Genomic DNA, 14741 nt, shown 5'->3' with positions numbered 1-14741 from the left:
GTTTTTAGCTGCCCTTTGCTCCTTCTCACTTTAGCCTCAAATCTTCCAGTCTGTCAATTGCTAGGTGTTAGGAAAAGTGTTTAATTAAGCTTCGGAGAACACTCAGGACTCTAGGACCTATTGTTTTGAATAGTCAACAGCCTTAGTGCTCACAAACATTTCATGCCATTCAGGACACTGCCCATTATTTATTTATTTATTTATTTTGCTAGATTCCCAGGAAAGAGTACAGTGGAAATAGCATAGTTGAGAAGACAGTGGCCTTTTCCTCCTTACTTGTCCAATCAGAGGGAAGCTTTGTCACTGACCTTTGCCTCCTAATAAGAGGTGCAGTTTCCAGGGGAGCCTCCCTTTTCTTTCTGGAAACCTGAGCAGCTCAGCTCCTGTCACCTGACTTTTTCTAGGGTTTAACCTGCAGTAAAATTTTCATGAAGGGGAAAAGATCTGAAGCCAGGAAAAAAACTTTTCAGTTTTTAGGCTTTGAAAGTACCGTGTTTCCCTGAAAATAAGACATTGCCGGACAATCAGCTCTAATGCGTCTTTTGGAGCAAAAATTAACATAAGACCCAGTCTTATTTTAATATAATGTAAGACCCAGTATAATATAATATAATATAATATAATATAATATAATATAATATAATATAATATAATATATAATACAATAATACCGGGTCTTATATTAATTTTTGCTCCAAAAGACGCATCAGAGCTGATTGTCTGGCTAAGTCTTATTTTCAGGGAAACACGGTACCTCTTATGTGAAAGATACGTTACTTGTATTTATCCTTTGACTAAAACTGTTTCCTTTCTTTAAAGTCTCATTTTAAAATAATTTGTCTCCTCCTCTTCATGATGACGCCCCTTAGAAGTATTTGTTAGTTGTAGATTTTTCAGTGCAGTCTTGTTTGACAATTTTTTGGAGATCTACAGAGCCAGGAATGACCAGAGGGTGTCTTATATATAATTCATATTAAAGTGTGAGTGATCAGGAACTGCCAGTTTCCTTTTAATCCTTGCAGTAGTATTTTTTTTTGTCATGCTGAATTAATTTTAATTGGTAAATTAATTGATCATTAATTTTAATTTCAAGCATCAGTTTGGATAGTCTTTTGAGGGTTTATAGATCAAGCTCTGGGAAATAGGAAGGAAAGAAAGATCTGTAGCTTCTAGTTCCTTCTCTGCAGGTGAGATGAGAAAAAGCGAGGTAAAAAATGATCAGAATAAGATACTATTTGAAAGTCCTTAGAAATAGAAACTCAGAGAAACCCACGTGTATTATTTTTCTATTGCTGTGTAACAAGTTACCACAAACTTAGCATCTTAAAACAATACATATTTGTTATCTCAGCATTTCTGTGGGTTCAGAGTCTAGGCATGGCCATTTAGGTCATTTGCTTAGGGTTTCACAAGACTGCAGTCAAGGTGTCAACTGGCTATGTTCCTCTTTAGGGCTTTCTAGTAGAAGAGGTCCTTCTCTAAACTCCTGTGATTGCTGGCAGTATTCAGTTCCTTGTGGTTGTAGGACTGAAGTACTCAGTTTCTTGCCGATTGTCAGCTGGGGGCTCCGAGAGGCTGCTCAGGGTTGCCTATTCTACGTTCCTCTCGCACACCCTCTCACAATATGGCAGATTACTTCTTTAAGGCCAACTGGAGAATCTCTTTACAGTTGGCTAAGATGAAGTCAAAAAGAACATATGAGGTCTGACAATTCAGTTCGCGAACTCATCCTAGAAAAAGTGCTGCATACCTCATTGCTGAATATCTCTATGGTTGCCTTCGAAATACTCCCCTTGGGAAGCTATGCACCAACAGCAGCTCCTAACCCACCCTTCAAAGCAATTTTGGAACTCTTTCTGGAATGTGGATCAGAGCTGTCATCGTATTAGCCTTGATGTCCTGAATGTCATGCAAATGTCTTGCTTTCAATAGTTCCTGTATCTTAGGGTAAAGAAAGAAGTCAGTGGGGGCCATGTCAGGTGAAGAGGAAGGGTGTTCCAATACAGTTATTTGTTTACTGGCTAAAAACTCCCTCGCAGACAGTGCCCTGTGAGCTGGTGCATTGTCATGATGCAAGAGCTCCTTTGGGACTATTTTTGCACACACCTTCCTCATGACAAGAGTTTCAGTTAAGATTTTCCTAGCTGTTTCTCTATTGATGTTTACTTGGTCTGCTGTGCTTCTAACAGTCAGCCAATGATTTTGATGCACAATTCCACGAATTTTTGCAGTGTTTTTTGTCAGTTCTGCTTGTTACAGGCTGCCTTGACGTCTCTTCATCAGTGATGCGTTCTCTCCCCTCAGAAAACTGTTTAATCCATTTGTACACTGCTATTTTCTTCATGGCATTATCCCCATAAACTTGGACTAAGATGTCCCTGATTTCACTTCCACTATTGCCAAGTTTAACAAGAAATTTAATGTTTGTTCGTTGTTCTAATTCAAGCTCAGACATTCTTGCAATGACACACAAAAATATGCAACAACAATAATAAATGCCACTCAGCAAGACACCGCCACATGTTGACACAAACAGAGCTATAAGACACTGATATATGGAGATTATAAAACCTTACCAAGCTGTTTGTACAGTGCTGCCAATGTAAGCATATGGTGGCAAGTTCGCGAACTTCATTGTCAGACCTCGTACACTGGGTGACCTTCCCATCACCATTGCCATATTCTGTTGGTGAGGAGTAAGGCACAGGTTCATCTGCACTCAAGGGTGATACAAGGGCATGACACCAGAGGGATACAGATCATGGGGCCATTTTTAAATTCTGTACACCATGCCCTTTCACTTCTCTGGTGTGAGATTCCTGGCTAAGAATCTTGGCTAGATATGTAAAGCCGTATGTAAAAAGTCCAGAATCTTAAACACACATGTTCATAGAAGCATTATTCACCATAGCCAAAGGTGGAAACAACTCAAATGTCTATCGATGGGAGAATGGATGAACAAAATGCAGTACAATACGTGCAATTACTTAGCCTTAAAAAGGAAGGAAATTCCTCCCTTTTTGATACTACAACATGATTGAACCTTGAAGACGTGATAAGTGAATAAGACTCAGAAAGACAAATTGTATTTTTCCACTCATATGGGGTACTTAGAGCAGTCAAATTTGTAGGGATATAAAGCAGAATGGAGGTTGCCAGGAGCTGGAAAGAGAAGGGAACAGGGACTTAGCTTTTAATGGGTACAGAGTTTTAGTTTGGGAAGATGAAAAAAATTCTGGTGATGGATGGTAGCAATAATTGCAAAATAATGGGAATATTTTTAATGCCACTGAACTGTGTACTTAAGTGACTAAAATGGTACAGTTTATGTTGTATATTTTACCACAATTAAAATAAAAATCCAGAGTCCTGGGGCTGATTGGACAGCATGCTCGTAGGTTCCAGGCATGTTTTAGGTTCTATACAGGATGTTGGAAGAAGGGAGACTAATAACTTCCTCTTTTCTGTATTTATTAGTTATCTTGCAAAGTGTTGTGACAAACAAATATTAATTGATTATTGCTAATTAACCAATTATTGTTAATTACATAATAGTGATTGATTGTTTGATGAACCTTCCATAGAGGCATATTCCCAGTGCTGTGGGAATACAGAGGGACAGGACAGCTTCAGAGGACCTTGCATTTTCTTGTTTACAGCTGTAATTCTTAACCTTAAGTACACACACACTGTAGTCACCTGGCATGCATTAAAAATACACTGATGTTTCAGTCCAACCCCCAGGGAGTCTGATTACATTGGTTTGAGGTGAGGGTGATGGGCATCAGGATTTATAAACACTCCCTTGACATTCTAATGTGCGACAATGATTGAGATCCATTTTCTTATAGGAACAGGGTTCCCTGCAGCTGAATCCACAAATATTCCGTTTGACGATCTAAGAGCAATACTCCACACAGACATTTAAGGGAATTATTTGCTATTTCTACCTAATGGCCATGCAGCCGAATGGTGATTATGCACGTCACTGAGTGTGTCAGATTAACTTCCTTGTAAGTTTTGGTTGTTTTCAACATTTCATTGTTAAACTCTTTTCTTCGGTGCTCATGGGAATAGGATCATCTGCACACATTTAAGAAAGGAAGAGGGAAATGTTGGTTGAAGCATGAAGTAGCAGTAAACGTGATTAAATTACAACTGTATTTAATTACATGGGCAATAGGGCAAGAGAGTTGACAAGAGGATGTCATGCTTAGTTTGTTTACCCAGGGAATGACCTCATCTTTTTCATGTTAGTTTCTCAAATTATAAACTTGTGCATTTATTAGTTTCTTTTTTTCTTTTTGGTTTATCACTCAAAACATTTTTAGGAGGAGGAAGTAGATGTGTATCCTGCTTATTATCTGTGCCTTGTTTCCTAGGTGACTGACATTTCCACCTCTACTCTTGTCTCCGTGTCCATGGTTTTTAAACTAGGAGAAAGAGTTTGCATGTCTTTTAGCATTAATTTTGTTGAGTTCCTACTATGTGCCATGTACAAGTCTAGATTTTAGGTAACAGGAGGAAAAAGGCATAGTTACACCCTTGAAGATCACCGTCTCTTTGAGGAAATTAAAATTCAGTGCAGTCTTGTGTAATTAACATTCTAAGTAGTACGTGTATAAAGAAAGGACAGAGCATACCTTGTTTAGTGGGATCAGGGAAATCTCCATAGAAGAGACGACCTTGAACTGGGTTTTGAATGGATTGCAGGGAAACAAAGTGTTCTGGCACTTTTGGGGACCTGTAAGTAGTTCGGTGGGCCTGGGTGGGTGTGGTGGATTGTCAGGAGTTTTAACAACACTGTGAAGCAATCTCCATAAATAAAGGCAGGTGGAAAGTATGGAGTTTTTAGAGCTGTTCTAACTTGAAGGTTTTTAAGTTGCTGGCAACTTGCTGACCGATAACAGGAAGAGCTGTCCCTTACGTAACATATTTTATGTGCCAGGAGCTGTTCTTAGTGCTTTATAGTGTTAACTAATCTAATTCTCATAGAAATCCTATGACCCATGGACTGTGTTTATTGTCATTTTATAGCCGAGAAAACTCCAGATTAAGTGACTTGCCCAGGGTTCCACAGTGCCTAAGTGGCAGAATTCGGAATCAACCCTGGTATGACAACTCTAGATCTTGTACCCTTGACAAACATGCTTTACAGTCTGATTTCTAAGGGTATATGTAATTAGGCTGTGAAATGCCACGCACGTAAAGTTGCCTTGGCCTCTGCGCTCACAAGAAATCCCTGCTAGATAAGACCTGCTGGCTCCTGCTTTGCACTAAGCCTTATGCAAAGAAGATGGCAAGACACATGCTATGACCCAACCAAAACAAACAGTGAGAGCGCAAGCCTTTAGTACACAGGACCAGAAGAGGAAGATTGAGGGCCCAGCCTAACAAGAACTGTCAATGGACTTTGACAAATTAAACTTCCTGAAGTAATTTAGAGGACAAGAATTTATTGCTTCAAAGAATGTTGGTTATGTAAATCTGGGATATGAAAGGATTCCAAAAGGATTAGTGATGCTGCCAACACTGGTCACAAATCTGAGATCCAGCCCTACTGGAGGAACTTTGAACTGAGCGGAGGGGCTTGGCAGTTCCTCTTTGTTTCTCCATGGTCTCCAGAACTTTTCCCATCTCACTGTTCCCCACAAAAAGTATTACTACTACCCTTGTCAACTACGCTTACTGCCATTTATTAAGTATTTACTGGCACCTTATCTTAGTTAATGGACATTATATTTCTATGAAGTAGGTATGATTACCATGCTCTATTCACATAGAAGAAATCTGAGATTCAGAAAGGTTAAGTGACTTGACCAAGATCATACAGCTGGAAGTGTAGCAGACCTGGGATTTTAACTTAGGATTTTCTGACTCCAAAACCATACACATCTTTAATTTTTTTAATGAATTTTTTATGGAAGCACACAAATCATAGAGTGAACACACCCAGGTAACCATCAAACAGCATTACCAGCATCTCAGAAGCCCCTCCTGCTCTCTTCCTACCCACCAATCCCTACCCATTATCTACCTCAAAGACAGCCACTATCTGCACTATTATTATCATGGATTACTTTTTGCCTATTTTTGAACTTTATTTTAATGGAATAAGAGAATCTATGGAGTGGAGCCTGGCTTCTTTTGTTTATAAGTGAGATTCATTTATGGTATTGTATATAGCCTTGGTTCATTAATTATCATCGCTATATAGTGTTAGCTGTATGACTATACCACAATTTATCAATTTGCTATTGATGGGTATTTTGTTGATTCTGGTGTTTAGCAGTTTTGAATAAAGCTGCAATGCACATTTTGCACATTTTTTGGTATATTAATATGATTTATGATGAGTATTTACCTAGGAGTGGAATTGATGGATAGTACATTTTATCTAAGTTAGTTAATTTTTATGTCCCAAGTAAATGCTTGGTAAGTTTGTTGAATTGAATGGACGTGAATACAAGTACTCTAGGAGTTTACAGTAAAATAAAAAATTTGTGTAAGCTACGGTACCCAGGCAGGATTAACTAGATCATTAGAGGTTTCTTGGTAGATGTGTAAGGTTTGGGTAGGTGGAAAGGAGAAGAAACTAAGTTAAGTTAGAGGAGAAAGCACGTACCAAACCGGAAGGTAAAGCCACCAAGCATAGGAGACAATGAGAATACCAGTCTACAATTCCAAAGGATTTGTTTTAAGCAGTAAGTACTAGATGGATAGAGTGTAGCCATGTGGTGGGAAATGGGGAATATCAGATTGTGGGATGTTTATATTCTTCTATGGGTAAAAGGGTTTTCACAGTACATTAACCCTTGAACAACACCGGAGTTAGGGGTGCCGACCCCCTGCACAGGAAAAAATTAGTATGTAATCTTTGGCTACCCCAAAACTTAACTACAAATAATATACTGTTGACTGGAAGCCTTACCGATAACATAGTCAATACACATATTTTGTATATGTATTGCATACTGTATCCTTACTGTAAAGTAAGCTAGAGAAAATGTTATTAAGAAAATCATAAGGAAGAGAAAATACATTTACAGTATTTATTTTAAAAAATCTGCATGTTAAGTGGACCTGTAAGGTTCCAATCCATGTTGTTCAAGGGTCAACTGTATTTCCATGGCATGTTAATAGAAGTTAAGCCAAAATAAATAAATAATTAAGACACTGAGGTTGGGAAACATTGATTTAAACAGATTTGTTTACTGCAAGATTTCTTTGAACCTTTAAAGTACGCATTGCAAATTCCCAAAACTTTAAACTCAGCACACTTGTGCTTATAAAGGAACAGTGCTTCTTGGAACATATTTTGAGAAATTTGGATATGTGGGCTTTGAGGAAACGCTTGTTGGAATGGTACGCTGGCATGAAAGGCCCATGAAAGCTGGAGCTTTTTGGGTAACCACAGTTCTACTACTTGCACTGAGAACGTCTAGCAAGAGTATTTTCTCAGCATCTATTAATTAAACGAATTGTTGGTTTTAGTGGATGAAGGCAGAATTAGATCAGAGTGAAGTCAGTTTTTTAGCAAGATTAATCTGATAATCTGGTATAGGATGGACTGTACAGGAATGAGACTAGAAGCTGAAACACCAAAAAAGAAAGAAGCTGTTAAGGTTGCCCAGGCCTAAGATTTTTTTTCTTGGATGGTGGTGATATCTTTGAACATGGAAACTAAAATGGATAACGGTGATATTTTGTAAAGAGACTTGACAAGATTTGGTGATAGATTAGACGAAGGAGGAAGGAAGTTCTCAAGTAACTCAAAGAGTTTGGATGGCTCGAGGATGTCGGAGGTTGTGTAGGGAGGAAGGGATTTCCGTACAAGACTTCATTCTCTGCCCTTCATGTCGTCAAATGATCTGATGGATGTGGTCGTGAACGAGGTATCCTATTCCGTGAATTTTTACCTTGTGTTTGAGAACTTTCTGTGTAGAAAAGATCACAAGTTTTCAAACAGGAAAGGTAGTGATGGGAGAGAGTTTGAATGACAACTACAGGAACAAACAAACAAACAAACCCTATTTAACAAACATCACACTGAGTTTGAGTGGGAGCAAATATATTGTGCAAAGATTCTGACTTAACCCAAAGGCAACATTTTTCCAGTTTATTATATCTATGATGTCTACATATAAAGTATGTTAATTAAAACATTTGAAATTTGTGACAATGAAGGTTGGATAATTATTTAGAGCTTCTTCTTTTCCAAAAGAAAGTAGAGTGTTCTAGGATTATGACAAGTGGGTCTTAGATTCATTTGGGGAATGAATAAGCTGTGAGATTTAAAACGTAAGTGGTCTAGTCTACTAAGAGTCAAAACCTAGACAAACACAGGCTACCACCTTTATGTCTGATCAAATCTAACAAGTCCCAAGGAAGCTGACTTCTCCAGCTCAATGGAAGAGGCAATGGATAGAATGGAAGCAGCACAGACTTCAGATTCACAGACTTAGATTTAAATCCTAGGAGTTAATAAGTTGTTTCTTACCTTTTAGTTTACTTATCCATAAACTAAGAATAGTAATTATCTCACAGGAGAGTGGTAAGGATTAAATAAGGTGTAAAATAACTAGTACCATAGGCGCTATGCATACCTGCATACATCAATGAACGAACTGTGCTGTAGTCCCTTGAACTCACCTCCGCATTCCAACCAGATTAGCTTTCCATCTAAAAGTCATGTGTCCATTAATAGTGCATCTAGGGATCTTCAGAGATGCTACATTTGTGATGATGATAATTAGGAGTGATAATAAACTTGGTATAATCATGATTATCAGAAAAATATTCCAAGATGTTTTGAAAGATTTTATGTGTAATCCATGGTGGTAGTTATAAGGGTCAAGTGTTGGTGGGCCTAGGAAAAAAAATCGTCCTGCTGGAAAAATTGTAAGTATGTAGACAGTTATATCAAGATTCAAAATGAAGTGACTCTAAATAGCAAAACATAGTTTTCATTCATTGTGACTAACACATCTTTTCCATTGCACAAGTGAGAAGAAGCTCATTACAGATGCTCTCAATAACAATCAGTTTTTGAAGAGATTGGATCCTCAGCAGATCAAAGACATGGTAGAATGCATGTATGGAAGGAGCTACCAACATGGGAGTTACATTATTAAGCAAGGAGAACCAGGAACCCACATCTTTGTGCTGGCAGGTGGGTTTCACAGATTTTTCCAGTTATCGTGTAACAAATATTTTGCCTGTTGTCTTGACAATTTTTGCAAAATTTATGAAAATGCAAAACAGTTTGCTCTGTTTATAGAAAATGTAACAGATTGAGCTCATGAAATAGTAACATTGTTGATCTAATCATGACGATAATACTTCATATGTACTGAATGCTTTCTATATGTGCCAAGCATCCTATTGAGAACTTAATAGATCTCATTTCAGCTTCTCATCAACTCTATTAGGCAATGCTGTTATCTTCATGTTACTAATGTGGACAGAGAGGTTAAATAACTAAGCCAAGGCCACACAGCCTCTAAGCCCCTTAGGCGCTCTTACTTAAGAGTTCATACTTTTAATCACAGTGCCACTCACTCAACAATTACAAAAAGATATTTCCATTAAAATACTGCTGCTTATGTTGATATTTTTAGGTGGTTGTACTAGAAAAAGAAAACAGTTCTTTTTTTGGTTTTGTAAAATATTTTGGTTATGTACAATGATTTAAAAAGATAATTTAGGTACACTTAGTCAATAGACACATCAAATGGCATATCTTAAAACTAAAACTGCTGTTTTTAGAATCATTTAAATGGTTTCCTTCATATATGATCACTTGAACAAGCTTACATGCTCGGATGATTATAACAGATAGGCAAAGGATTTATTTCTCAAACGCATGTCCAATACACAAATCTTATAGTGGTACATGAAAAAAAAAATTTTAGATATAGAAGCAAGCAATTATCTGAATGGGGCTGATGGTTATTGAATACTCTGTGAAATTCTGAATTGCCCCTACTTTTTGAGTTTTAAGGAAAAAGTTAAACTGGTTTACCCAGATGCAGTGGTAACCTGAGATGTGTGTGGCCTTCTGTTTTGCATTACAGTTCCTGGCCATCTAAGCAATGTTTTGTTTTTTTTCCCCCCTAAAATTCATTTAAAAATTACTTTTATTATAGCCTTGCAATAAACTTATACAAACATAATACAAGCTCATTTACACATATCTCTTAAACAACATGAACACCAGAATAAATGTATAAGCTGCATATTAACTAAAATTACAGACTAATAAAATTTAAGTTAACATTAATGTGATGGGTGATGTTTAGTTTTCAGAAAGTCACTTTTTACAGTTAGGCTCTGAGTTTGGCATGTTCCAGTGAACAAGTGCTAATTCAAAGATCTTGCCACTTCTTAAGCAATGCTTTTATGATTCTTGTTTACTTGGGGACTTACGTGTGGGGCAGAAGTTGTCTATCCAAAAAAAATTAATAAACATGTATTATTCTATTTATAGTATATAAAAGATTGTTTTTATTTATTTTTAAAAAGATTTTAATTAAAATATAGCTAACATAAAACATTATATTAGTTTCAAGTGTACACCATAGTTGTTTAGCATTTATATACTTAAAGAAGTAATCACCATGGTAAGTCCAGCAACCACCTGACACCGTACTACGTTATCACAATATTATTGACTATATTCCCTATGCTGTACATTACATCCCCATGACTTATTTGTTTCATACTTGGAAATTTGAACCTCTTGTTTCTCCTTTTCCTTCCCCTCCCTTTTAATTTTTCAATTTCAGTTGACATTCAATATTATTTTATATTAATTGCAGGTATAGAGTATAGTGGTTAGACATTTATATATTTTTTAAAAATTTTATTGGGGTGACAATCGTTAGTAAAATTACATAGATTTCAGGTGTGCAATTCTGTATTACATCATCTATAAATCCCATTGTGTGTTCACCACCCAGAGTCAGTTCTCCTTCCATTACCATATATTTGATCCCCCTTACCCGACATTTATGTAATTTAAAAGTGATCCCCCTGACTAGTCTAATACCCATCTGGCACTATACATTACATATTATTGACTATATTTCTTTCCTTTTTTTTTTCTTTGGTACAAATGGAATATTTATAATGTGAAAAGCAATCACAATCAATTACAGATTAAAAAAAATACTGACAAATACCACCGTTATCATGTAATATCCAGAAAAATTATGTAACATTGTTCATTCTTTGCAAAATGTTTTTGGCTGCATCGTCTTTGATCCCTGACTATTTCTTATGCTTTACTTTACATCTTTGTGACTATCTTGTTAACTACCAATTTGTACTTCTTAATACCTTCATGTTTCTCACTCTGTTCCTGAAACCCCCTTTCATCTGTCACCCCAATAAATCTAGTACACATCTGACTCCATACATAGTTATTACAATATTATTGACTCTATTCCTTATGCTATACCCTACATCCCCATGACTACTTTGTAACTACCAATTTATATTTCTTAATTCCTTCCCCCTTTTTCACACCCCCAATCTCTCTCCCATCTGGCAATCAATAAAATGTTCTCTGTATCTATGAGTTTGTTTCTGTTTTGTTTGTTTGTTTTGTTTTGTTCTTTAGATTCCACATATAAACGAAATCACATTGCATCTGTCTTTCTCTGTCTTACACTCCACTCAGCACAATACCCTCCAGGTCCATTCATACCACCACAGATGGTGAGAACTCATCCCCTTCCGTGGCCAAGCAATATTTCATTGTATGTGTGTACCACCTTGTCTTTCTCCATACATCTATTGACAGACACCCACGTTACCTCCACATCTTGGCTGTTGTAAACAGTGCTGTAATGAACATATGGATGCACATGTCCCCTCAAAATAGCATTTTGAGTTTCTCAGATAAGTATCCAGAAGTGGGATTACTGGGTCCTTCTTTATCTCTTGTTATAGTCTTTGTTTTAAAGTCTATTTTGTCTGATATAAGCATTGCTACCCTAGCTTTTTATTCCCTCCATTTTCATGAAATATCTTTTTCCTATCCCTTTACTTTCAGTCTGTGTGTGTCTTTTGATCTGAAGAGAGTCTCTCGTTGGCAGCATATGTAAGGTTTTTATTTTCTTATCCATTCAGCCACCCTATCTTTTGATTAGAGCATTTAACCCATTTACATTTAAAGTAATTATTGATAGATATATAGTTATTGCCATTTTATTATTCATATTTTTGGGGGGATCTTAAAGAAGTCCCTCTAAGATTCCTTGAAATATCAGTTAGGTAGTGATGAACTCCTTTATCTTTTTCTTGTCTGGGAAGCTCTTTATCTGTCCTTCAATTCTAAATGATAGCTTTTCTGGATAGAGTAATCTTCGTTATAGAAGATTGTTTTTCTATACTTTGGTTTTTTAAACAACCCAGTTTCATAATTATTGGTTTATTATTTTTCATCTACATCTTTGTAGGCACTCTTAAAATTATACAGTCATTCCCAAGTAATTGTTTTACCCAAGAAGTAGATTATAGTCTTAATTTAGCCAGCCTTCCCTTTTCTACGGAAGGTGATTCAGAGCAATTTGTCCCTCTTTCATTTTTTTTCTTGGCCATTTCACTCTTACTTTAGCAACATTAGAACATTCTGGCAAGAGAAGATTGATCATTAAGTCAAGAAATATTTATGGAACCTGCTAAGAAAGGGTGAGAAACTCATGTCAGCCCATCTTGTTCCTTGCCAGTCAGTAATTCCGATGAAAGACTTGGGGAGAGAAGAGTTTCATCAGAAGTGAGCGTTAATACGGTCATTCAAATCAAGGCTATAGCACACATGAAAATGAAAATGGATAGTTTTTTATTTGAATTAATTATGGTGTTATCTAAGGAATGAATTGCCTGATTTAGTTGATTGAGCAAATTGATTTGTTAATTAAAAATATTCCCTTTATAAAATATCAAATGAATAGCAAATAGTCAATTATATTTAGCTTAAATGTTTGATATTGCATATATTTCTTCAGTCCTATCAGCCAAGTCCTATGAGCCATAACTAATTAGGAAAAAAAAAAAAAAACTTGGAATGCATTAAGATCCATGACACCAACTTGACAGTACCATTAAGTGATTTCAATGGAATTTAATTTAGTTGTAATGAGAAACTATTAAATTTTTCATATCTAATTTGTAGGATTTGGAACCAAAACAGACTTTATTTATTATTAGAATATTAAGTTCCATCAGAACCAGGATCTTTTCTGTTTTGTCCACTCTGTCTCTTCGGCACCTGGACCAGTTCCTGGTAGAACATAGGTGCTCACATCAGATTTGTTGAATGAATAGATAGATGGACAGAGGCGATCCAGAGCCACTTTGTGGTGAATTAGGAGGAAATTTTTCAAGGCAAAGAGAATAACTCCACCATTTGTTTTCCTTTAAGAATACGTCTTTTTTTGCATATGATCTTGGTTAGGTAAGGTTTGATTTGCCTTTGTTCAATGGGAAAGGAGAATAGAATTTCCAGGGCAAAAAGAATTGTGAGGTTGCCTGAAGTACTGCATCTCCTTCCCCCAACCTTTACCTAAATAAAGGTTAGTGTTAAGCACTCGTCTTCTTTTTATTTTTTATAAGATTTTATTTTTTAAAGAGTAGTTTTAGTGTTACAACAAAATTGAGAGGGAGATATAGAGATTTCTCATATATCCCCTGGTCCCACACATTCATAGCTTCTCGTATTATCAACATTACTCACCAGAGTGGTACATTTTTTTAAAAAAAGTTATTTATTTATTTATTATTTATTTTTTTTATCTATTTATACCAAGGATGGTACTATATTGACACATTATAATCTCCCAAAGTTCATAGTTCACCTTAGGGTTCATTCTATAGGTTTAAACAAACGTATAATGACATATATTGTTCATTATAATATCATACAGAGCATTTTCATTGTCCTAAAAATTCTCTGTACTCTGCTTATGCATCTCCGCTCACCCCACCTCTGACAACCACTGCTCTTTTTATTTTCTCCATAGTTTTTCATTTTCTAGAGTGTCATATACAGTTGGAATCAAACAGTATGTAGCCTTTTCAGATTGGCTTCTGTCACTTAGTAGGAATTTCTCTTAGAGGAATTTAAGATTCCTCAATGTCTTTTCATGATTTGATAGCTCATTTCTTATTAGCGCTGAATAATATTCCATTGTCTGGATGTATTACAGTTTATTTATCCATTCACCTACTAGAGAACATTTTGGTTGCTTTCAAGTTTTGACAATTATGATTAAGCTGCCATAAAAATCCATGTGCAGGTTTTTGTGTGGACATAAGTTTTCACTTCTTTTGGGTCAATACCAAGGAGTATGGTAAGAATATATTTCGTTTTTGTAAGAAACTGCCAAACTCTCTTCCAAAAGGGCTGCACCACTTTGCGTTTCCACCAACAATGTATGAGTGTTCCTGTTGCTCCACATCCTTGCTAGCATTTGGTGTTGTCCATTTTCTGGATTTTAGCCATTCTAATTTGTGTGTAGCGGTTATCTCATTATTTTAATCGGCGTTTCCCTGATAACATATGTCGTGGGACATCTTTTCATATGCTTATTTGACATCTGTATATCTTCTTTGGTGAGTGTCTGTTAAAGACCTTTGGCCCATTTTTCAGCGGGGTTGTTTGTTTTCTTGTTGTTGAATTTTAGGAGTTCTTTGTATATTTTGTACAACAGTCCTTTATCAGATGTGTCTTTTGT

General features: G+C 36.3%; 1 protein-coding gene across 3 annotated transcripts in view; it reads left to right on the top strand.

Moving 5' to 3' along the window:
* Positions 1-14741, top strand: part of PRKG2 (protein kinase cGMP-dependent 2) — a 97464-nt gene that overhangs the window by 19883 nt on the left and 62840 nt on the right. For all 3 annotated transcript variants that reach the window (XM_033105262.1, XM_033105263.1, XM_033105261.1), the window contains exon 3: positions 9006-9172. In XM_033105262.1, coding sequence (XP_032961153.1) covers positions 9006-9172 — 167 coding nt within the window. The remainder of the gene's footprint in view (positions 1-9005; positions 9173-14741) is intronic.

Source organism: Rhinolophus ferrumequinum, chromosome 5 (assembly GCF_004115265.2).
Source record: "Rhinolophus ferrumequinum isolate MPI-CBG mRhiFer1 chromosome 5, mRhiFer1_v1.p, whole genome shotgun sequence".
NCBI lineage: Eukaryota > Metazoa > Chordata > Mammalia > Chiroptera > Rhinolophidae > Rhinolophus > Rhinolophus ferrumequinum.
This window is presented reverse-complemented; position numbering and strand designations above follow the sequence as displayed.